Source organism: Gymnogyps californianus, chromosome 5 (genome assembly GCF_018139145.2).
Source record: "Gymnogyps californianus isolate 813 chromosome 5, ASM1813914v2, whole genome shotgun sequence".
NCBI classification, from domain to species: Eukaryota; Metazoa; Chordata; class Aves; order Accipitriformes; family Cathartidae; genus Gymnogyps; species Gymnogyps californianus.
In genome coordinates this window covers 18,467,204-18,490,771 of record NC_059475.1, presented here as the reverse complement: position 1 = coordinate 18,490,771, position 23,568 = coordinate 18,467,204, and the positions used below count along the sequence as shown (strand labels likewise).

General features: G+C 55.0%; 2 protein-coding genes across 2 annotated transcripts; one reads left to right on the top strand and one right to left on the bottom strand.

Moving 5' to 3' along the window:
- Positions 1-1,501: 1,501 nt before the first annotated feature.
- On the bottom strand, positions 1,502-9,031 carry LOC127016889 (cytosolic 5'-nucleotidase 1A-like). The gene is made up of 7 exons (XM_050897693.1): positions 8,977-9,031; positions 7,163-7,221; positions 6,264-6,431; positions 5,755-5,884; positions 5,080-5,202; positions 3,796-3,974; positions 1,502-3,242 (listed from the first exon to the last, which is right to left on the bottom strand). Exons 2-7 carry the CDS (start codon positions 7,205-7,207, stop codon positions 2,940-2,942), a joined length of 948 nt encoding a protein of 315 aa, XP_050753650.1. The 5' UTR covers positions 7,208-7,221; positions 8,977-9,031; the 3' UTR covers positions 1,502-2,939.
- An 805-nt stretch (positions 9,032-9,836) lies between these two features.
- On the top strand, positions 9,837-16,232 carry SYT8 (synaptotagmin 8). The gene is given in 12 exon segments (XM_050897027.1): positions 9,837-9,934; positions 11,260-11,321; positions 11,990-12,111; positions 12,114-12,279; positions 12,999-13,133; positions 13,499-13,656; positions 13,802-13,897; positions 14,143-14,310; positions 14,527-14,694; positions 14,890-15,007; positions 15,443-15,576; positions 15,670-16,232. Coding segments are annotated over 12 exon segments (1,659 nt in total). The 3' UTR covers positions 15,904-16,232.
- The last annotated feature ends 7,336 nt before the right edge of the window (positions 16,233-23,568 follow it).

Genomic DNA, 23,568 nt, shown 5'->3' with positions numbered 1-23,568 from the left:
TCATTTCTTTTCCCAGAGTAGAAAGGTGTGAAACCCAGCAGGGCTCAAAGGGACCCTGTCCCTGTGGGTGGCACGGTGGTGTGACCTGCTCCTGCCTTGTCCTGGCCCCCAAAACCTGAGATGGATATCAGAGAAGCATCCCGTGACCAGCCCCAGCAGCTAAACCCCATTCAGGCTGTAGCAGCAGCAGGAGGTCCCTGGGCACCAGCAACCCCTTGAAGGAAGGAGATTAAAATGCCTCAGAAAGCCAAGACCTGAGGAGAATCCGAAGCATTAATGAACTTAATACAGATACCTCTAAGACAGAAACAACATTTGCCCTTGCAGCAGGAGGTGAAGCTGCAACAGTCCTTGCTGGAGGGTGTTTTTGATGCTCCATATTCGGAGCAGGGCAATAAAGGGCAGTTTTGATGCTACACTTTTGAGCCATGGCCCAAAGTAGCTGCACTTGGCCCCATATGATGCAACCCCACAAACCCTGAGTTTCCTTCCTTTTTTCCCATTTTGGGCACGTTTCACCCTGTCATCCCCTGCTGTGCTGACAGTGCTGGAGGAAGGCACGCGGCACCTTCCCCCTGCCTCAGCAGCTCGCGCCTTGCGACGGCTCACGTGGGCCTGTCCCCACCACCCTTGACTCAGCTAATTCCCCCTGGCCCGAGGCATTGACCAAGCTCCTGCTGGTGCCATGCAGGCATCAGCAAAGGCAATGGGTCGGAGCAGCAGCGGGTGTCCAGAAGCACCATCGCCGCCGCCACCGGGTCCATGTCCCCACCACCAGCTGCCACTGAAGCAGCCGGCTGTGCATGGTGAGTGGGGCTAGAGATGGGTGCTTGGATCTCCGCACTGAGCCCAGCGGTATCTGACCTGCATAAAAGTGGGACAAACATCCGTACCTGCTTACCGGGCATGTTTTGAGCATCCCATAATTAACGTTTGCTCAGCAATTGAGGCTGAAGGATGCTTAGCGTTATGAACAAACAATGAGTAGCTGATGTTGTTGATGTTGCTACCTCGAAACATCTAATTTCAGCATCTGGACTGAGCAAAAGGGCCAGGGGCCAGACTGCCAGTGCCAAGACCTTGCTGGGCTTTGTGTCTTTGGAGGTGGCTTCCCACCAAAGCCCTGCACACGAGCATCCCTGCCCTGCCCTGGCAGCCCCCGCGTTTGGACCCACATGGTGGCCATGGTGGCAGGGACAGGACCTGTGCTGGTGGCGTGGCAGGGCCAGCAGCTCCCCTTGCTAGGGCGAGATGTGCAGACCCCCCAAGCCCGGGGTAGCAGGAGTGGGAGTGGGCTTGGGGACACGGATGCAAGAAGATGTTCAGGGGCCTAATCCAAAGCCCACTGAAGGCTTCTTGTGTATTTAACCCAGCTTGATGCACATGTATAAGACCAGATAAAAGAACTGAATGTCCGTAAAGAAGCACTGAGTTACCCCAGCCCTCCTCCCACACTGCTGAACACGGCTGTGAAGGACAAGTGCTCACATGGGGATGCTCGTTTATTTATTTATTTATTGGGGGGGAAAAAGCATTGGTGAGAGCGACGCTTGTGAAGCCTTTAAAAAAAAATTACCTCCTGATTATGTTGAGATTAAAAAAACTAAGCCACCATCATCTTTGTCTCCTCCGTCCATAATCGTGCTGTCACCCAGCAGGCACTGCCCTGAGCATCCAGTTTGTATTTTTTTACGAGGCTGTTCTAGGGAGCTTCCAGGGATTTGGGGTGCTGTGTCCCTGGGCAGCACAGTGGCCTCTAGTGGCAACCACTCACATCCAGCCCTGGGGAAAAGAAACCTGCAAATGAATCTTGGGGGGGCTGCTTGCTCCCCAGGAAGATTAGGAGCAAAGTCCAAATTGCCAGAGGAGAGGCATCCCTGTACGGGAGGGTGGCTTGGTGCCAGGCAGGGTCCTGAGCACACCCACGGACCCCATCTGCCCTGAGCAGCCGCACCTAGGACCCCCACCCATGACTGCCACCCATGGTCCTGGAGACCCATTTAAGCTCAGGCCCGGGCACCCAGTCCTGCCCTGGCCCCTGTGGTGCTGGTCTGCAGCCCTGGCCCCTGCATGGCTTGTGCTGTAGGCAACCCATCTCCAGTGCCCTCTCCTGGTGAGACATTGGAGCTATGTGGCAGCTCTGTCTCCTGGATGGACCTCAGGGCTGGGTTGCAGCCTTGTCCCTGGCCCATCTTCTGCAGCTCCAGGAGCTGAGTGTCCGACAGGTCTGGGTCTCCTAAGGGCACTCTGTGAGCAGCCTGCATGTCTAAGGAAAGGCAACTTGTGTTCTAATCTCTTCTATAAGGGGGAATACCTTGGGCTTTCTTTCTTCAACCTGGTCACGCATTTCTAAAAAGTTTGTAGGTCCTTTACAGCTTTGAAGTCTTTCTTCCTCTGCTGGGTTTGGCTGGAGCTGCCTGAAGGACTTGCTAGCACACCAGCCTCCTCAGGAAAACAAGCTGAGTGTGTCTGGTGGGGCAGCGTCTTGAGGGCTTCCTTTGGTCAGAGGTCCTGGGAATAAATCCTGGAGACTGTCTGAGTGCAGCTAAAGCTAGCATTTTTAGTGCTTGGTTTCATGCTTCTTTTAGCTCATGTGTGGGGCAATAGCTTCATTTATTCCTTTGCAGAAGAGAAAAGTCCCCAGGTCCTACAGGGCAGGTAGGTGGTAGTACTCAGTGTCACAGCAAAGGTGTCCTTCCTTCCTGGAGCAGTTGCATCTTTTAGCTCTATCCTAAGACCTAAAGGACCTCATATCAGGAGCAGAAATGAGCATCAAGACTTGCCTGGTAGTCTGTGCTCTCATGCAATGCTCTTGCCCCCTTTCCCTGAGGTTTGCTTGCTGCAGGTTAGGAAATCCTTCCCTCTCCACCAGAAGGTTTGCCTTCAACTGGCCCAGTCCCCTGTGCTGCTGGGAGGGAGGACTGCTGGCCTGCAGCCCATCAGCAGCAGGAGGGGACCCAGGCAGAGGGTACACCCACATTTCGAGCCCCCTGGATGTTATGAAGCCCATCATCAAAGAAAATGTGGGGCTGGATCTGGGCGAGGATGGGGCCCTTGGGAGCCCCGTCCATGAAGAAAGCCTCGTCGATGGCCAGACCCCATTCCCGGAGCGTCTTGATGGCTCGGATGCCCATGTCCCGGCCGCTGCGGGCGGTCACTAGGTAGGTGCGGATGGGGGATTTTTCCGGGCTGAACTTCTTGCGCATCTTCCCAAGGTGCATTGCAAAAGCCTTCAGGGGACCCTGGAAGCACAGCAAGACACTTGGGAGTGGGTGGGAAATAAGGAGACATCTAGTCTGCCTGTACAAGTCACTTGTTCCTCTTCCAGGTTTTCTCAGGGCTCTGCAGAGCACAGGGATGCCTGTGGGGTGCAGGATTGGGCAATGCTGGGACTGGTGGTGTGCACTGGGGTGCTCGGGAGGAAGGTGAGCATTGTGGTGCTCATCCTAATCCCAAAGTGACCAGGAAGGTACATCCCAGCGAGCAGTGCCTCTGGGTCTGAGTCCTGCAGGGACTTGCACAGCGAGAGGTCCCAGCCTACAAAAGGTGATGTTGGGGGTAACCACAACCCTGGATATTTGGGAGCTGATGCTCACTTACAGGAGACATCAGGCCAGATCCATCTCCAGTGGGATTCCAGATCAGGCCCCCACCAGGGACTGAGTGGTGGATGCAAAGGGAATCTGTAAGGATTTGTGCTTTTTTTGGCTACTCATGGCAAAGCCCTAGTGGGAGAGATGCTCATGGTGGGTGCAGAGCCTGCGGGTGCCCATGAAAGTGAGGTGGCTTGCTCACCTCTCCCATGGGCACAGCCTCCATCGCCCGCTCGTACTGCACTGCCCCCTCCAGCCCCTGCTCCCGGAAGACCTGGTCCGTCTCATCGGAGAAGAGCACGGCATCCCCGTCGAACACCACGCGGAGTGGGGTGCTGGGGGCCTGCACCTCCTGCTGGAAGACGAGCGCTGCAGAGACCCCTGTGAGACAGAGCAAGGTGGGGCTCAGGAGGGACACCCTCTCCTGGGGGCAGCTCATGCATGGCCAGCTTCTTCCCGTGCATCTGCCATGGCCCCGTCCCACACCGCAATGTTGGAGTCTGCAAGCCAGGGGGCTTTCTGTGGGGGTCAGCCCAGCCTTTCTATGGCTGTGTTATCCCCGATGAGGATGGACAAGAAAGCGCTGCTGATCAGAGACTGATGTCTGGAGAGATACTAAGGTTTGCTAAGAGATGATGGGTGGTTGTGCAGGCACGAGCAGCCCTCCTCCTGATGCTTGCTCACCATGCCAAGCCTGGCTTTGCTGCCCAGATTTAGCACTCTGTGCTGTGAGTAATAGGGACTGGCACCTCCACTTGATTGGGATAATTGGCTTAATTACAGGTCTCTTCCTACAAGCTGCTCCCTGTCTGCCCTCATCCATGGACCCAGGCCCCTGGATGAGAGACACTTGTCAGAGCAATGATGCTTTTCAAGGAGGCTCCAGGAATGTGCTGTGTAGCAAAGGAAAGCCCAGGCTGCAGATGGCTTGCTCATGATCTTGAAGGACTTTGGCCAGCTGATGTGCTCACACCCAAGCAAATCAATAAGGAGGTGATTAATCCCATTAGAGCTGTTGGGGAGACTGCACTCCCTCCAATCCAGGTCAAGCGTGTGCTTACATCTATCACTGAGCACATGGTAACTCTGCATGTACCAAGAAAGCAAATTTCTATAGCATCCTCACAAAGACCTGGGAATTGCTGATGCACTCTCATTGATCCAGGGAGCAGCCATGGGCAGCATCTTTGGTTACAAAAGCTTAAATGTCAGGCAGGGAATGACCAGCCCATGGCAGAGCTACGGCCAGAATTATGCATAAAGCATGTGGTGACTTGTGAAGGCATCTGAGAAACCCTGGTCTGTTTGCAGGCTACTGGTGGGGACAGAAGAGGAGATTGAACTGTTCAGGACTGTACTGGTAATCAATGTGCCGTTCACCCCCTTGCCCCTGTGAGAGCATGGGCTCTGGCATTGCCTCTCGGTACTGAGCTGCTTGGGAAAAGTGTGGTGAGTTTGGGGACGTGGGACAGAGGGGAGAACGCACCTCTCCGGAGGGCGTTGCAGACATCTGTCCTGTCAGCTGAGAGGAAGAGCTTGACCCCGTGGGACTTCAGGTACTGTGTGGAGTCCTTGTCGCTGACGAAGCAGAACTTGGAGATCTCCAGGCCTTCGGGTCAGCAGATGTGAGCAAAGTCTGTTATGGGGCAACATCCTCCTCACAGCCCCCCCCTCCCTTCCCCAGGTCTCAGCGTACTTTGCTACAGAGCTCGGGGCAATTCATTTCCCAGTGCTGTGTGGGGAACTTGCTCATGTTCTTGCTGCATCTTCTTGCCCTGTTGCTCCTACAAAACTGCAGAGTGCAGTTAAATATTCTCTTCATCCCACCCTTAAATGAGCCTTCCTGACAGCACTCTGGGATTTAGTTTTAAGACCTCTGTTTCTTTAGTAGCTGCCTGAGGATGCCCAGGCTGTGCAAAATGCTGCCAGACCCTCTGGTGCGAAGGACACGGCCGAAGGGAGCCGGGCTCTGCCAAGGAGCCTGTACCCTGGGTGTGCTCCAGCACCCTGGGCAAGCTGCATGGGGTTGGCAGGAATTGGGCTTGTTTCCCCTTGTATCCCGTGGCTCTGTATTTGCCATTGATGCTCCACTGTGGTGCCTTATCTCCTTTGCAGCCTCCTGGGGGGAAGCAGGCACCCCTGGAGATGGGGTCCCCCTTACCGTAGTGCTTGGCGCTGTTGATGATGCGCACACCACTCTCTGGGCTGTTGTTGGAGAGCACCAGGATGTCGAAGAGGTCCTTCTCTTCTGGATTGCTCTCCAGGATCTTCTTGTTCACATACTGCACTGCCTGCGAGGAGAAGATGAGACTCTTTTGGAGGGACATGACTGCAATGGCTTTGCCAGGGCTCTTTTGCAGTTAAGGTTAGTGGTTTGTACTGCATCTGTCAGCTATGGCAAGGCTAGCCTGTTATGGAGAGCCAGACAGAGCAACCATCCTGCAAAAGCCATTGCCAGGAGGGCAGGGAGCCCGATACCCCACCAGGGAGGAGGTGGATATGTGGGACTGGTGAGGAGCACAGGTCTCAATGCCCTGCAATGAGGCCAAGAGGCCAGGACAGGCATATCTGCACTCCGTGAGGGGAGTTGAGACCTAAAGCTGGGAAAGCTGAGCTTTCACCCCATCCTGCGAGTGTCTGCATGTGCCCCTGGCCAGGCGTGGGGCTCACCTGGATGAAGGCGAAGGCCGTGCCTGGTGGCAGGAGCTTGTCCTGGTTGGCCTGCTGGTGCCTTGCGTACTCCTCCTTGCCCTTCTCCAGGTAGAGCTTGTGCTCCTCCTCCAGGTTGAAGATGGCTCTGGTGGTCACCGCAATGACCAGTGCCTCGCTGGGGTCTTTCTGCAGGACAGGGAGGAAAGAGGGGTTAGGGCACAGCAGAGAAGGAGCTTGGGGAGGTGGGGTGAGCAGGGGGACACAGGGCTCCACTGACCAGGGTGGTGGGGTTGGGCATTGGAGGCATCACCCATGCATCACGGTTCCTGATGCCAGAGGGCCTTTGGAGAAGAGGTACCAAGCCCAGTCTTCATCTTCAGGCCACCGAGGATGGGGCAGGCAGTTGTGAAACCCTAACCTGTCTGGTAAGTGCCATATGGTCTGAAGACAGCTCACACCAGAGGGGATTGCTTCATAATTTTGCTGTTTGTGGGCATGGCACAGCACAGCCATGGTCATCTGTTTGTGCTGAGCTGGGCATTGCTGGGTTTCTCTGCGCGTACTGGTGGTTTTACCCTTCATTTGTTTCTGTTCTAGAGAGTCTAATAAAGTCTCTATATATGTACAGAAGCTGCTGCTTCTCCCTGGCCGCTCCAAAATTTGTGTGAGCAAATGTACCTGTACCGTCCGTGCAACTGGAGGTTCAGCCCCGCAACCTCTTCCCATGTGGAAATCACAGGGACCTCATTGGGACCAGGTGCCCAACAGCCCTGGAACAGGCCACTTTTGCTGAAACCTAGGCACAAGCAATTCAGGCCACCACAGCTCTGGGTTGTGGTGTGTCCTCTCCTGCGATGGCATTTCAAAACTTGCTTTAGAAATACAGGATGTGCGTTTTGCAATGAACAACCTTTTACCTGGTTCACATCAGTGTTTATGACTGTGCTTTCAGGCTCTGCCATCTTCAACTTTCAGCCTCAAAGAGAAAATACACAATTAAACTGATACATTAGAATGTAGCCAATCTAGATAGGGGGAAGAGTGGAAAAGAGACAGGGGACATCCTACCCACCAAGTGGAGCAGCCCAAACGAACCTGCTTCTGCTGACAACCGCTCTGCTCTGAGAAAACCTGGTCTAATAGTTCCAATTAAATATGATGGAAAAGTGTCTTTTCAACCACAGATCACTGCTTTTTTTCCCCCCCCGAAGAGTATTTTTCTCTGGGGTGAAGTGCTGAAAGCAGTTGTGGAGCTCTTTTCCCAGAAAAGTAAGTCTGTCTTTAAAAGCTAAAATAGGTCAGATCTTATGGGTAGGCTTCTAGTTCACATCCTTACAGCCTTTCTTGATACTTTTGCTTGAATGGCAAATTTCTATCCACAAATAAGCCAGTTCATTGCATGAGCAGCTCATTTGCAGCTGTAAAAGGCCTAAGTAGAGATGTCTGGTGAGGGCTTGGGTGCAGGATGGAACCCCCTTGATGGGGCTGGTCTGCCCCTCCACAGCCCTGCGAGCCAGCCAGCCCTTACACTGAAGGTCTTGGTGCAGGCTAAGCCAGGTCTGGCAGATGAAAGTCTTGGGGGCGTTACATGGTCTGCCTGTGCCTAGCAGCTGAATCATAAATCTCATTTATTTTTGTACACCCAGGTCCTGTGGTTTTTGTGACCACCATGCTATACACTTCACTTCTATGCACTAGTCAGTGTTAGAAGTGGACTTTTAGGATTCAGCCTGTGGGACGGGAACTGTTCACATTCCCAGCAAGGGGGATCCCATGGGAGTTACTTCCACCCAGCGGCTCCTACAAGTACGGTGGCAGGGTTTCTCTGGAGAGCAGAGGCAGCAATGACTGCTCTACACAGATGTGCTGGGGATGGCAAGGGGGTTAAAACCTCATTTACCAGTTCATGCCCTACCTGATTACTGGGCTGGGGGGCTGTGCAAGCATAGACCAAAGCCAGCATGCAGTGTAAAGGGCAAGTCAGGGTCTCCAGGGAGACCTTTCTTTTACCCCAGTTTTCTTTAATTCATTTTTATTATTCAGGGACTGCAAAGTGTTTCCTGGGCTGGTAGGAAATGCATGGCTGGTAGAATGCAGCCCCAAGAGCCAGAGCTTTGCCATGGGGGGCTCAATGCTTGCATGTGCACTTCCTGACTGCCCCCAGGGTGGAGAGCCCTGCCGGCAGGGCTGCTCCCCCAGCCAGGGGGGTGCCTGGAAAGCCAGGAGATGCTGAGCATCCCTCTGCTTCCTCCACCCATACCCCATGCTGGGAAGGGGTCTCCTCCCAGAGAGCAGGGCAGAGGGTGGCAACCACCAGCCCAGCTGAGCAGGGAGAAGCTTTCCTCTGACAGAATTTCAGCCAAGTACTTCTCTGAAAATGAAAAATAAATGAGAGGAGGCAACAGAGCTGAGCAGCCCTTCCTGAAGGGAGAACAACACATCTAATTTCTGCTCTGTTCTTCCAAGTGCTGCAAACCAAGCCTGACTTCTCCTTTCCATCTACCTGCCTCTAATAAATGCAGTATTGTTTACCTACAGATATGCATATGTGCACACGCACACATCTCCGCTGCGAGCATCCCCCATACACACAATGCCAGACACACAGGAAAGCATTTCAGGCGGATGCTTGCTGGTCCCTGCAGCTCATCCTACAGCTGCGTAGCATGGAGCAGCTATCACCCCACTGCACACAGCCAGGATTTTGCTAGAGAGAAAAGCCCAAACTCACCGCGAGTGCTGCCTCTGCTCCCCGGTGCAGCCTGTCCAGCGGCGGCATCCAAACTTTGCCCAAGATGCTGCCGTTTATATTTCCCCCTCCCCGTGCTGGCAGGAAGCAGGCAGGAGCCAGGCTGGGGTGCAGCTCCGCTCCCTGGCGTGCTGGGATTTGTAGGCAGTCGGGCAGGTTGGCGTCGTGCCCGGGCCAGACTGCATTTCCCAGCCGGCGCCGCACAGGCAGCTCATGGCCGCCCAGGCCTGGCCTCGGACACGGCCACGCTCTGGGAAGGGGCTCAGCCCTGGTCCTGCTTTTTGGGCTGCCTTGGAGCTTGCGCTCAGTCGTCGCTCGCTGCCTACAAGTGCTGCAGCGATGTCTATTTCTGTAGCTGGGGTATTTATAGTGTGCCTCCAGACCTCTCATTTCCTATCCCTTGAATACATAATGGTTGTGGTTTTGACCGAAAACATAGGGGTACCTGTTGATGAGTGGCTTGCAGCATATGCAGGCAGATGCAGGGAGCTGGGCCAGGGAGAAAGGCTGGTGCAGAGCATGGCAGGTTGCAGTGGGGGTTTACCACATTTGCAATTTTACTGTAATGTTTTTGGATCCCTTTTCCCTTCTTTTCGGAAAGCTGCCTCTTACACACTGCCCTGAGCAGGGGTGATTTTTGGGCTTGGATCTTGCTTTTCCAGGTGGGCTGTGTGGCACCCAGTCCTGCGAGGCTCATGCTGCCAGGGTATTTCAATACTCTTTTTCTGCCCAAGAGTGAGATTGGGGGGGGGGGGGGGGGGGGAGGGTGTGCTGGCACAGGCTGCCATCCTGCAGCTTTTCCCTTGCCCAGCTGGGGTACGTTCCTGTGCTGCTGCTGGAAGATGGTCCTGAGCAGCAGCGTCCCCAGCCTGACTCCTGCCAAAGGAGACCAAACTCACCTGCATTACGGCCAAGGAGCCATCTCCCTGCGTGGCACCAGGTTATCACCAGCACCACCAAATCTCCTCCCGAAGTGTGGGCTGCAACCGGGGTCCTACGCAGCTTGGCTTCACTGAGATGCTTGTCTCTAGCAAACAGCCTGTTGAAAAGGCTACTAATATGCTCAGCTTTTAGCATGAATATGCAAACCTCCTTTCCCTGACTGATTTTACTGGGCATGTTCCCTTTTCCCCCTGTCTCCTTTATGCATTTCTCCTATGCATCCTCTGGGACTGCCAGTTTAAAGCCAAAAGTGCTTTGGCATCTATGTTTCCCCCCACCCTGAGGTTTGCTGCAGCATCATTCCTGCAGCATCTCCTGCTCCTGGAGATGATGCTTCTCTCAGCAGCAGGAGTGCAGGACACTTGCGAGCGGGGCCATGTTCTGGGTGGCTGAGGGGCAGCCCTGGCACCTCTCCCATGGCCAGGTGCCTCGTATGGCAATGCCTTGGTGGCCATGTGAAAATCTGGCAGGACCGGTGAGCCAGGGTGGCCAGGCAGAGCTGGGAAGGGTCTGGTTTCTGGGGCCTCTCCCCCCATGTCCGTGTCAGCCATTGGCCACTGGCAGTATCACTCCCTGCTTCCAGCACCTGCCCAAACTTCCGTGGTGACAAGGCAGGTTTTGGGCTGACTTTGCTGAATTGGCAGCAAGGGAAGAAGTGTGCAAGCATAAATTTAATGTGACAGGGATGCCAGTGAAATCGCTCCTGGCCATGTGCCTGGTGCTGCTCCTGTTGGCGCTGGGGGATGGAGCCACCCAAGCACTATCCCCTCGCCCTGTCTGTCCTCCCTGCCAGTTTGGAGCAGAGCATCCCCGTTCATCCCCACTGCTGCACGCATTTCCAGGGTCCTTGCATTAAACCACTGCGTACCCCAGTGGGCCAACGAGCTGGGCTCCCCAAGTGCAGAGCTCACCAGGGATGGACGCAGCCATGCACCTGTCCCCTTGCAAGTGTCCGTCCCCTTGCGCTAAGTGCCTGCAGTCACACGGTCCAGCTCAGCATCACTGCAGGGATAACTTGGAGAAGCGAATTTGCTGGGCCACAGAGCTGGGCAGCAATGCCCGCCGGGTTCGCATGGGCAGGAGGGCAGGTTTTGCTTCCTGGTCCAGCAGGGAGTTCCCCCCTGGCTTTTTGCCTGCATGAGCACTGCTTGGGTCAGCGGCGAGGTGGGGCCGATGGAGCTGCCGGGGCCGCCCGGTTCCTGGGCTGGCAAAGCAGACTTTCCTGTTTCAGTCGTGCAGTGCAGCCACCATCCCTGCTGCACCCTCAGCTCTGCAGCCGGCAGGGTCCCATCTCACCCTGCAGCATGCCCCTGCCACATGCAGTGGCTGGGCCCGGAGCTTGCGTGGCGGGGAAGGGAGACTGAGGCTGGGAAGGAGACGCATCGGTAAGTCTGGTTTCAGAAGCCCGGTCAGCACAGGGTGGGAGTGAGAAGCAGGGGTTCCCCAGCCCCTTTTCCAGGAGCAGGGATGCTCAATGCTCCCTGCAGAGCCCACCAAGGCTGCGCTGCCTCTCCCAGACTGCAGCAGGGCTGTCCCCATCGTCCCCAAAACAGCGGCTCAGGTCACCCCGTGGGGCTGGGATGAACATTTTTTTTAAACCAGGGCCAATGATGTCAGACTAATGTGACACAGCCCATGGGGGTCTGGCAGGGAAAAAGTGCTGAGACACCTAATTCTGTGCTGGGTGGGTGCCTGCTCGCCCATGCTGTCGTGTCCACCCACTGCCACAGCCCGAAGCTGCATTCCGGCGCCTCCTAAATATCACAGGCACATCACTGGCCACTGATTTCCACGTGCGGGCACAGGAGAAACCATCATTAAAGCTGCTGGTGGCGAGGCTGCGAGCGGAGCTTGGGTGTCCAATGGCACAGATGTCCCAAGTGGCCCTGGGCAAGTCACTTTTAACCTGCACCTCATTGCCCCAGCCATCATGCCGCAGGGATGACAGCAATTCCCACGTCCCTCCAGCCCTATGCCCGCACGTGGCAAAGCCCACTGTTGGAAAAATTAAAGGCTCTTGCTGGCTTCGCGGGCTCGGCGGAGGGAAGCACAGAGGTGGTTTCTCCCTGGGAGGATCCCTGTGCAAGAAGCCATGGCCCTGCAGGTTGGGCAGAATGTGGGCAGAGTGCAGGCAGAGTGAGGTGGCATTTGCTGCTTAAGCAGGGACCTGCTCGATGTGGGGCAGGCAGCTGGGGCGGCCAAGGCAAACAGGCACATAACTGCCAGCCTCCCTCACGGCACCAGGGCCGGGTGCCGCCAGCACGGTGATGGCTGCAGACCCACTCACCGTGCAGCCCGGCTCCTGGCGCACCTCTCCTGCTGCTGCTCCTCACTCAAAAGGAGGCAAGAAGGAAGTTTTGGCTATGAGGAAGCATTCATGCTAGAATAAGAGCCTTGCTATGGGGAGAGCAGTAGTGAAAAACCATTCTGCTTTAAATTTGAAGCCTTCCCTTAAGCTGCGTCAGCGTTGCCATGTGCACGGCTCGGGCTTACGCAAAGTTTCCGAGCCAGCGTGACCCCACCCTGGTGGCACCACTGCCACCTGCAAGGCAGGCACCAGCCCTGCTGCAAGCCCAGGAGCAAACCCTCCTGCTTCTCAGCCCTGCGAGAAGGGGGAAAATAGCCAAAAAAGGGTGTTAGCTAATGGTGGAGCTTGCCTGGGGCTGAGCAAACCCTTCAGCTCATGCTGCCTGGCCAGGGAAGATGGCCAGGCAAAATAGGTCTTGATTTTTTTTCCCCTACAGCCAGGTGATTCCTCTTCTCAAAAACAAAGGAAAACTCCCCAGTCCATCCCCCTGCTCCCTCCCCTTTCTGAAGGCAGGCTTGCAAGGATATAAATGAGAAGGCTGTAGGTGAGGGGCCAGCTGGCGCAGAGCCCTCCCTGCCCACGGCTCCCTCCTGCTCCATTTAACACCTCATTGCCAAAGTGGCCAAGCCCTAAATGCTTACACTGGGCTCTATATTTTAATTGTGTTTGCTCTCATTAGAGCCCTGGGCCACTGTCAGCACACGTGCTACTGGAAAGGAAATCCCCACCCTGTTAATTTTGCTTGCGTCCCCAGGTCACCCCAGCTTAGCCATGGCGGTAGCAGCCAGGAAAGGCAGAGTGACGGCCTCCCTGCTCACCGGCAGCACCGTGGCCATCACCACCACAGCTCGGCCGGGCTTCCTGGGTGGCTGGCTTAGCCGGATCCCACGTGAGTATGGTGGCGCTTGCCCTGCTCTCTCAGGCAGTGTTATTTGTCGGGGCTCCTGGACTCTGAGGCTGTGTATCCACTTCTCCCTCCCTCCAAATCCCTTTTTCCAGCGGGGTCCATTGGGGTGGTGATGCTGCAGAGTGGTACCACGCCGCTCCGGGAGTGCAGGGCATCCTTGCTGCCTGTTTGGGGAATGGTCTCCAGCTACAGCCTCCCTGCATGGGGCCTGTCCAGGATTATAGGGGCAATTTTGAAAGTACAACTCCTTAATGCTGAAGCACCAGGGAGGGGTTTAAAGGCACTCTATATGTTTTTGCTTGGTTTTAACTCTTCTGTCCATCTCTGCTCCCTGAACATCACACCAGTACCCAAATGGGCGCTCATCACCGTGGCTGTGGCAGTGGCCATTCTCCTCCTCCTCTTCCTCATCTGCATCGTCAGGTGCTACTGTGGCAAGAAGAAGCCCAAGAAGAAGGAGAGAGTCAGCTTGCACGCTGTCAGCAGCTCCACCATGGCCAGCCTCGTGCGTCCTGCTTTCCCTCTCCCCCACCTCCCTCCTCCCTGAGAGGTTTGCTGCCGCGCTGCCTGGTCCTGGGGGTGGTGGGAGCACGGCATGGCTGGGGATGTAGCTGAGCATGTCCTGAGGGTAGTGCTGCTCTCTGCTGCAGGTCCAGCCCGAGATGGAGGACCTGGAGCGGGGCACGGAGCAGACGGGGCGAGGAAGGCTGCAGTACTCCCTGGAGTACAACTTCCGCGCGCAGGAGGTGGGGATGCTCGCGGCCGCGGCACAGCTTGGAAAAGGATTTGCTCTTGCATGGTCCCTCTTTGCTGCCCACTGAGGTGGACTATACTCTCTTGCACCTCTCCCCCTGCCTGCAGCCTGCCAGCTCTCACGCCCACATGGCGTGGAGGCGTCCTCCCTGTTGCACTCGCTTGCTTCCCACCGACACCCCGGTCGTCTGGCCCCGTCTTCCTCCAGCTGGTGACCTTGTGCATCACTCCTTTTAAGCTGAAAGTTGGCGTGAAGCAGGCAGCCGAGCTGAAGGCCATGGACAGTGGAGGCACATCTGATCCGTATGTGATCATCTACCTAACGTCTGATAGGAAGAAGAGGTACGAGACCAAGGTTTACCGCAAGACCCTGAACCCTGTCTTCAATGAGAGCTTCACTTTCCAGGTAGGAAACTATAGCTGATGATGGTTTTTGGTCCTGCCAAGAGCGTTGCATGGGCATTGCTCCCTGGGCAAAAACCTCTCCAGGCAGGGAGATGCCTTTGCAACCGGGATGGGGAAGCGTCAGAGAGAAAGACCTGTTACTGCATCTGCTGCCCCATTCCGTGGGGCAGGGCTGCCATCGAGGAGTGAGTCTGGACTTTCAGGTCCTCCTCTGCAGGTACCCCAGGCGGAGGTGCCTGAATCCACACTGGTGATGCAGATCTATGACTTCAACCGCTTTGCCAAGCACGACATCATTGGCGAGGTCCAGCTGCCCCTGGCCAGCGTCAACCTGCAGCACGTCATTGAGCAGTGGAGTGACCTGGTGGCAGCCAGTAAAGTGGAGGTTGGTTCTGGCGGGTGGGAAACTCTGCTGGAAGGGATGCGCTGTTGCTTTGCTTGCCACCACCCCAAGAAGCAGGCCCTTAGGGGCAAGTATGAGGGTGGGGGAGACCCAGGAAACCTGGGGCCAGCCTGGTGCTCCAGCCCCAGGTGAGCCGGCTCCTCTGCCCGGTGCTCATCGCTGGCATCTCTCCATCAGGAAGAGCAGCTGGGCGAGATCTGCTTCTCGCTGCGCTACGTCCCCAGCACTGGCAAGCTGACGGTGCTCATCCTGGAAGCCAAGAAGCTGAAGCGGATGGACTCCCATGGGCTCTCAGGTCAGCAGGGGCTGCTCATGCTCAGATCTCCCTACTCCTGCCCAGGCCTTAATGAGGGCCTTAATGATGGCACCAAGAGCTGCAAAGCCTTGAAAGCTCTTGGTGCCGAGACCTGCTTCCTGCTGCCACCACCATACCCAGCCCTTGGCCACCTCCCAGCCTTCCCCAGCACAGACACTCCAGCTTTGGGCAGAGCTGGCAGTATCTCCCAGGAGGAGTTGTCATGGCTGGATTGTATGGGGAACTTGTGGCAGGAGGCAGGAGGAGGTGAGCTTTAGGGTGGCTGGCAAGGGGAAGAGGGGTGGATGCTCACAATGAGAAGTGACAAGTGGGATGCAGTGCTCTGCTTGGGAATGGCCCAGGGAAGCTGTCTCGTGGCTGAGCTCCTCAGTCAAAAATTGTCATGTGTGCCAGCCGTGTCCTCTCTCTCCTCAGATCCTTTTGTCAAGGTGCATCTCATCCTGAACAGGAAGAAATGGAAGAAGAAGAAGACAAGTGTGAAGAAAAACACCTTAAGCCCTTACTTCAACGAGGTGTTTGTTTTTGAGGTGCCTTTCGATCAGATCCAGGTGGGTTTCCGTGCAGTGCTCAGGGCTGAGCGGGTCCCCGCTGTGGTGAGCACCCTCCCACTGACCCTCTTTCTTGTGTCCCCTCTCCCCCAGAACGTGGATGTTGTCATCTCTGTCTGGGATCACGACAAAGTGACCAAGAACGAGCCCATTGGCAAACTCTTCCTGGGCTGCCGAGCCACGGGCAACCAGCTGCGGCACTGGTCCGACGTACTGTCCAACCCACGCCGGCCCCTTGCCCAGTGGCACAGCCTGCAGCCCCCGGATGTGGTCGACAAAGCCCTGGCCCTGAAGTCCCACCTCAAGCTGCCCCTGCCCCCCAGATAGTGGGGGTCTCCTCTTCCACTCAGGGGGCAGGATGAAGGGCTTGCAGAGGGGTGAGGGGCTTCTGCTCAGCAACATCCAGACGTGTTGGTCCCAGCTCAGTGTCAGCAAAGAGGGGACTGAGGGCTCTTTTTGGCCAAGAGATGATTTGGCTACTGGTGCAGCTCATGCCGTGTGTAATACCCGGAGCAGGGCAGCTTGGCACCCCAGGGCAAGCCTGGACATGGAGCAGAGGATCCTAGAGATGATGGCGTGGGCGCAGGAGCCAGCTCATCCCAGCCGCTTGTGGGCTGAGGGGACAAATACACAGAGCTTCAAGCTCATGCAAAAACACTGAGTCCATTGATATTTTTAAAGCAGAGGATTAATGTGCCAGCAGCCTGGGGTGGGCAGTTTCTTTCTTTGGTTGTGAATAACTCGGCAAGAGGAGAGTTCTTGGGAAGGCTTTATGTGTCCTGTGAAAGCTTTTAAACAAGACCAAGATCTTGAAATACCCTAAGAGGCTTGAGAGGAGAGAAAGAGGACAGGCTGATGAGGAAGGTGTTGGAGATACAGGACTAGCTCTTTAGTGCCTCTGTGATAAGCACGCTCTGCATCCTGGCTAGAGGCTAAATGAGACAGCAAGATCAGCCCCTGGTTGTCCACATGGCTTCACTCTTAGCCCATTCCCAGCCCGTGCTGACTCGTGCACCCCAAGATGTGACTCAGGGTATGGGACTCACCAGCGATCATCCCCATGGACCATGCAGATGAGGATGCACAGTGTCAGCTCCATCCACCCCGCATGGTCCTACAGTACTAGTGCAGCAAGGTTTGCACCTCTGGCACATGGAGGTGCTGCCAGGGTGGACAGGCTGAGGCTCTCGCTTTCATGCCATAATCACACTACCCTGAAGAAGGCTGGGTTGCAGCCCTCACATCACTACTGGGCAGGTTTTACGTAATCCGGGAGGTTTTTGTGGCCACATGTCCTGTCCTGCCCTGCTTCGTGGGGCTTTGGGGTGAAGGCTACATAAGTAAAGATCCCTCCTAGAAGGATGAGGGCATTGGAGAGGTGCCACCATCGCTACTCATCTTGAGTACGCTGCACTTTGGGGTGGCTCGAGAGCAGCTCCCCTGAGCCATCTGCAGGAGGAAGCTCACTGCATTGGGCTGGAGGAGGGAATCGCCCTTGCTCCAAAATACTTCTGCTACAAAGCAGCCATAGCACACAGAAGATTTGGGCTCATATAATGGAATTTCGGCCCAAAAGACAAAAGTAATTTGCACCACAGGGAGCTGCGGGCACAACACTAATAGCTATCGCCTGGGCTCTGGAGGGGAGAGAGCCCGGCTCGTTAATGAAGAGCCATTAATATTGAAAAGCAGTTAATCTGCAATTACATGGAGCTCCATGGACTGACCATCCAAGAGTTAAACAAACATGGTGAAGTTGAGGAAGATTATGAAAACTCTCAATAGAGATTAATGACCTGAGCTTAACTATAAAAAGCTGCTGCATCTGCTTCTTGATAAATATTCTCCAGGCTTTGCTGTGGCTGTGAGGAGGGAAGAAATGACAAGGTGGTTTCAAGATGGCTGTAACAAGTGGAGTGTGGCTTCTGCTGGGGAAACAGCATCTGCTGGTAGCCACTAATGAGATGGAGGAGGAAATCAGTCACCTGAGAAAGACTTGTAAAGGGATGCTTTAAAGCCTTAACCTTTAGTCTCAGCCTTAAATCAGGCTGGAACAGCCTGTGCAGAAAGGAACATCTCTGAATTGGGTTTGGGGTCCCAAATCCATCACCAGGTTGGGTTTTGGTGATGCTCTGTGGTGATTTAGGGACATGCAGGACCCAGAAGGGCTTTTGGAGGTGTTGGGAACAGGCATGTCTTATTTGTGTGTGTGTGCGTGCGCGTGTGCTTTTTCCAGCCCCCTTTTTTGAAGTTATGGCCTTTGAGGTTCACTGCATAATTTATGGGGCCGGGCATAAAAGCACGTGCATATTAGTCCCAAAATGGATATGGTTGAAGAAGGTGCAGGGACATCCCCTCCTTGAGAAACATTACCCCCAACACCAGTGACTGCCACTCCTCTCTCCAGCTTTGGCCCTGCTCAGAGCCTGAATTGCCGGTGCAGTTCCGGGTGAGCAGAGCTGGTGAGGGAAGCCCGTGGTGCTTTTAGGGAGGAAGCCAGGGAACTTGGGAGCAAGTGCCCGGCTGGGCTGGCTCTGGGCAGCCTGGGGTAAGCCTTGGTGCAGTAAAACTCAGCAAACTGATTTGTTTGCTCAAGAGGGAGAGGTGAGCGGGTGGGGATGATCTCCACCCAGCTCCAGTTTTTAATGCACTGCAGAGGCTGCTTTCTTCCTCTGTCATTGCTTTTCCTTCTCAATCTGCCTTGTGCTCTTACAACAAGGCTTTAAGTGCTCTCCTCCTCTGGCAGGATCCTCTTAGTATCTGCTGGCAGCTGTTTGAAGCAGGGCAGGTGGAGCTGGGCTTCGTTTCATGGCTTATTTCACCCAAAGTGAACACGGCCTGCTTGGGAGCCTGTTCAGGGGAAGGTGGACAGCCCCATCTTGCATGCGAACATCTCCTTTTCACCTCCCCGTGGCCTTGGCAAGGCTACTTGTCCCTCATCCACCAAGGCCAGATGTCCGAGCGTCTTCTGTCTGACCAATGCTCCTCGTGTACTTGGAGGGCCTAGAGTAGGAGGATTCTTTGGTTCAAGATGCAACAAGAAGAGAAGTTAAAGGAGGGGGAAACCAACTCCTCCTCAGCTTGTGTCTGTGCTGGATTCCCACGCCTGCATCTAGAGGGCAGGGCAGGTACGTGCTCTGAGCTGGGTCTCTGTGTCATCTGGTCTGTGGCCCCTGTTAGAGCCTCACCAGCCAAGATTTCTTCTTCTGGAGATGGAGCGCATGTGCAAGAGGGAGAGAAAGCTGTGATGCTGTGGTGCAAGCCTGTTCCCATTGCCACAGAGCCAGCTGGCAGCCGTGTGGCGATACTGGGGATGTCTAGGTAGCTTTTTCCAGGAGGCAAGAGCCAGCCCTTGCCTGATCCTGCACCACAGGGGCAAAGGGGGTTTTGCTGGTGGGTTAAGGGGGGCAAAAGCAGGTATCCAAAGCCAGTCTGCACGGTGCAAGGTGCCCAGGTGGTGGGTGGGGAGTTTGTTCCTCTGCTTCATGCAAGGGACAGTCCCTCTGCATTTAATTAGCAGCTTTGCAGGTTGATGGCAAGGCGAAAAGCAGGGCTTGGGCCAGGCAGAGGTCTGTTAAAGGAGACAAGAAGTACTGAAAATTGATGTGTTTGCTATTAAGATTTATAATCTCAATTATTTACATCCAGATCCAAGACTTCTGACCTCCAGAAGTCCCTCCCAAAGCAAATTATTCCCTTGTTCAGTGATTTTTATATTTGTCCCTGCACTTCAGGAAATCAAACGGGAGAGCTGCACCAGGAGAAGGTTGAGCTTTATACGTGCTTGTTACCAGTCATCTGCCGTGAGACAAAAATTATTATGGGCTGTCATCATTCAGCCTGGGTATGGGCTGGCTGTCCTCCAGCCGCAGATTTTTTGGCTAGTCTCACAGTTTTTGAGAGCTGGAGATTATCTAAGCTCTTCTCACCAGGAGCAAGCGTGCCCATTTTATAAATATTCGTTAGCTAGCATCATTATGTCTTGCAATTTTATGGGCAAAACGTGTACTTTGCCATGCATGGGTTTCTTTTTTAAAAGCTCCAGCTCCTGGATTTGTGGGGTCTTATGCAGGTTTGCAGCTTTTTCTTTTAAAGCACATTTTTATCCTTTGTGGTTGCAGGGGCGGGGAGGGGGGAAGGGTGGAAATATATGAGGATGCCTCCCAGCTCAAAACCCAGAGGCAAAGCAAGAGGATGGGTAGCTTTTGATTGAGGCTCTTGCAAAGGAGCAAGGGTCCTGGCAGCTGCCTGGCCATGCCGCAAACCTGGGGTTCACTGTGGGAGGCTGGTGGTGTGCAACGACGGAGGGAGGCCCCGTGCAAGGGTCGCTGGCTGCCGCCAAGGTTTGCAAGGCGGGTGGGAGGAAAGCTGGTACCCCTTGGCTGGAGCAGAGGAGGGGAGGCGAGGCGGGGTGGGCTGCAGCGAGCCTCCCCCCCCCCCCCCCCAGAGCCCCACTGTGTGCTGCTGGCTCTCGGGGGGCCCAGGACCATGCTTCTCACCAAAACTACATCTCCCAGGCTGCCCAGCACGCTGCCCCACTGCCAGCTCCCCAGAGAGGGCTGCTTGGGGGGAGACGGGCGACAGCCGCCGGCCTCCCAGCACCCGCTGGCCCCGGCATCCTGCCCTCACCTACAGTAAAGCACTGCAGCAGCAGCGGGAAACTTTGTGGAAGGGTCCTGCGCGACATGGGGTGGGAGGGACGGCTGCTGTCAGCCAAGTGGCCTCTGGGAAGCTCCGGTGGGAAAGGGGGGTGCTGGGAAGGGGTGCTGGGAGAGCCCCCCTGCCAGGCGCCAGTGGGAAAGGGGTGGAGGGGAGAGGTTGTGCCTGGGTACTGGAGTCTCCAGTGGGGGTGCATGGGAAGGAGGGGACAGGGGCTTTGTGCTGAAGCCGGGAGCAGGGCAGGATGGGGAAGAGGAGAGCGGGAGGGGGGCTGTGGGATGGTGCACTGCTGCCTTTGGGGTGATTGCTTCCTCCTCTGCCCTGGCCGAGTCTGCTGTGGATGTGACTTTCAGTTTCTTAGAGAGAGGCAAGCAGCCCTGCCCCTATCCCTACCCTTATCCCTACTCCTTTCCCTATCCCCTTTTTCCTACCCTTTCCCCCTTTTTTCCTGCTCCCTTTTTCCTGCTCCTTTCCCCTGTCCTGACTGCTGCTGGGGCTCTTGCATCTGGGACTGTTCCTGCCCCAGATGGGGCTTGTTTTGCTTCTGGATCAGTCTGGTGACACGGAGGTATTTTTAGGACTTTACATCCCAGTGCACCTTTCACTGCCATGGGCAGGAAGGGAGGAGTGTTTTCCTCGTGGGGGTAGCGGCCTCCTGCCCCAAACAGCCTGGTCAGAGGAACAGGACTGATAACGGGTGCGTGGAGATGCTCCCCAATGGCTCCTTCCATTTGAACTTTGTGGGCAGACCTAAAAAACCTAAACCTCCCATTTCTCCATATTTCAAGTCTCGGCAGGATGGAGCCAGGGAGAAGCAGCTCAAGGACTTCACAGCTTTCATGCTGCCGGGCAAAAAATGCCCCCCAAAGAAGATCAGTGTTATGGGTGAGTGGGTACTCATCAGTGATGACTTGTTGCATGTCAACAAGATGGGGATTTCTCAACTGGTCTTGCTAACTTCACGCAGAGGTGATGAAACCCCTGCAGGCACTTACTACAGCTCAATTTGAGCAGAAACAAGCACAAAGTCAATTAGGAATAGGAGTTCAACTGAGCTGAAATGAGGCCTTGACCTGCAAACAACCCAACCCATATCTTATTTTAAGTCCTGTGAGCAGTGTCTGGGAAGATGGTAGGTTTGCAAACAGGTCTTTCATCACCCTGCTCATAAACATGGACATTGCAGATGTCCCTGTCTGAGCCAGTTATCTAGGGGTAACGAGCCCTCTGTGGGAAATGGGCACTTCGAGTTGTGAATCAGTCATCGTTCAGTTAGGATGAGAAAAATTGCACCCTTGGAAGAGCCAGCAAAGAGCCCATTGGCTGTGGAGGAGGTGGCTGGCTCAGGTGGAGACTTCTGCCCAGTTGGCATCTGGGTTTGCCCTGGATGGAGAGCATTTTCCTCTTAACTTACATAAAAGTCAGAGCAGTTTAGACATAGGAGCCTGAATTTGGCATGCAGGCTATCACTTAAGACAGCCCAGTTAAAACACTTGGCCTTGGTGTTGTAAAAAGCTGGTGGGGAACTTTACTCTGGATGTGACAAAGGACATGTTCACGTCTGCAAAGGCCTCCTCTTGAAGGTCTCTCTGCTTTGGTTGCGCTCATCCCACACCACCCCTGACTTTTGTGCATGTGCTAAACTCAGGTCTGGCTCCATAGGGGAAAAGTCATGTCTCAGATACCCTCTGAATTAAGCAGCATTGGGGATGTTCTTGAAAGATGCTCAGTCGGGTTAGCTGTTGAGTTTTCCTGGCTCAGCCCTCTCCTAGTCTGAGCTCATCCGCTCCCTTCCCAGGCCTGATTGCGAAGCACCTCCAGAGGACCATCCAGAGGCCCATCTCCTTGCAGCTGTCTTCTCCCATGGCTTGTTCTCAGTGTTGTGCAGGTAGGTGAGGCTGCCAAGGGTCTTCGCACCTGCCAGCTTTTTTATAAAATGTGGTGTCTGGGGTCACACAGCACTTGCAAAAAGCCAGTGAGCTTGAAATGGATAATTTCTGGAGAATTGTTCCCTACATGGCCACTGGTTTGTAGGGCAGTTGCTGACCTTGGGGAGAGAAGAGCTTTGTGATTTATCACTCTTTTTCTTGAGCTCTATGGCCACTCTTCTTTTTTAATTGACACAATGTTCTCGCTGCTGCTTTGTTTTGGCAGAGAGCCTGAAAGACCTTTTGAGAGCAGAGACATGTTGCAACCATACTCATCTGAGCACACAGGGGTCTCAGCCTGTTCCCCAGACATGTTCTGGGTCATGTCCTGGTCTTTAGCAGGCTTTGAGAACGCACAGACACATGGAGGATTGTGATCAGGTGTCAGGTCACTGTGGTAATACTACCCAGGGGCAGGCTCGGTGGGAATGCCAGAGGGATGACCTCCTGGACACATCAGCTGCTGAAGGCCTGGGCATGGACCAGCGTTGGGCAGAGGTGTTGGCTTTCCAGAGGGCCTGCCAACTCGTCCTGGGGTGTGGAGAAAGGGCCACGCTGTGGTAGGGTCCGAGGCACCTTCTGGTCCAAGTGTCCTGGGTGGAATTGGGAAAAGCTCCTGTGAGGAGTGAAGTGTGTGCCCGGGGCTGAGCTGGGAACCAAGCAATCCTAACCCTGGCTATGAACACAGCCTTTCCATCGCTGGAGACTGAAGCCCCCGGGTGCTACCATGGTCGGAAGGGGCTTCATCCAGAGGGGTGTTCTGTTATTTGCCCTTTCCCTGCAGCTGGTCTTTACCCCTTACCCCTTTGAGTTTTCAGTTTGAAATGCCGTCCTTCCTCCTGGCTCCAGCTTGTAATGAGTTGCAAACTCCTCCAGCAGTCCACACCAAAGAGTGTCCCTCTGGAGTGGAAGGGATCATTAAAATGCCTTGTTTCTTTTCAAGGCCAGTGTTTATATCGAAAGCACCTGCATGTGAGTACTTGTGCATGTCCACATGGAGTTGTTCTGTTCCTACAGGCTCTTGTCCAAACTTGGTGATGAGTAAAAGTGAAGCGCATGAAGAGGAGGGTGGGGATGTGGTGTCCGTAGCCCTGCAACCTGACAGGACACACTGGTCATTCTGCTTAGTGCCATCAGCAGGAGGGGATGACTGCTCCAGCAAGCTGGCACCCCAGGACTGGCAGAGTGGTCTGCAGGTCCAGGTGAGCCTTTACGGCGTGTTTGTGCCTGTCCCAGGGGAACAGGATGGCTGGGTATTTGGGCTGGTTATGCGCAAGGTCTTCAGGGCCTCTAGAGTCTCCAAGTGCTGCTGTGGGCAAAGCCAGCTGCCAGCTCATGTCTCCTTGCTCGTGCAGCTGGAGAGCCATGTCCTTTCCTTTTTTTTTGCAGATGGAAGAGGCTGAGA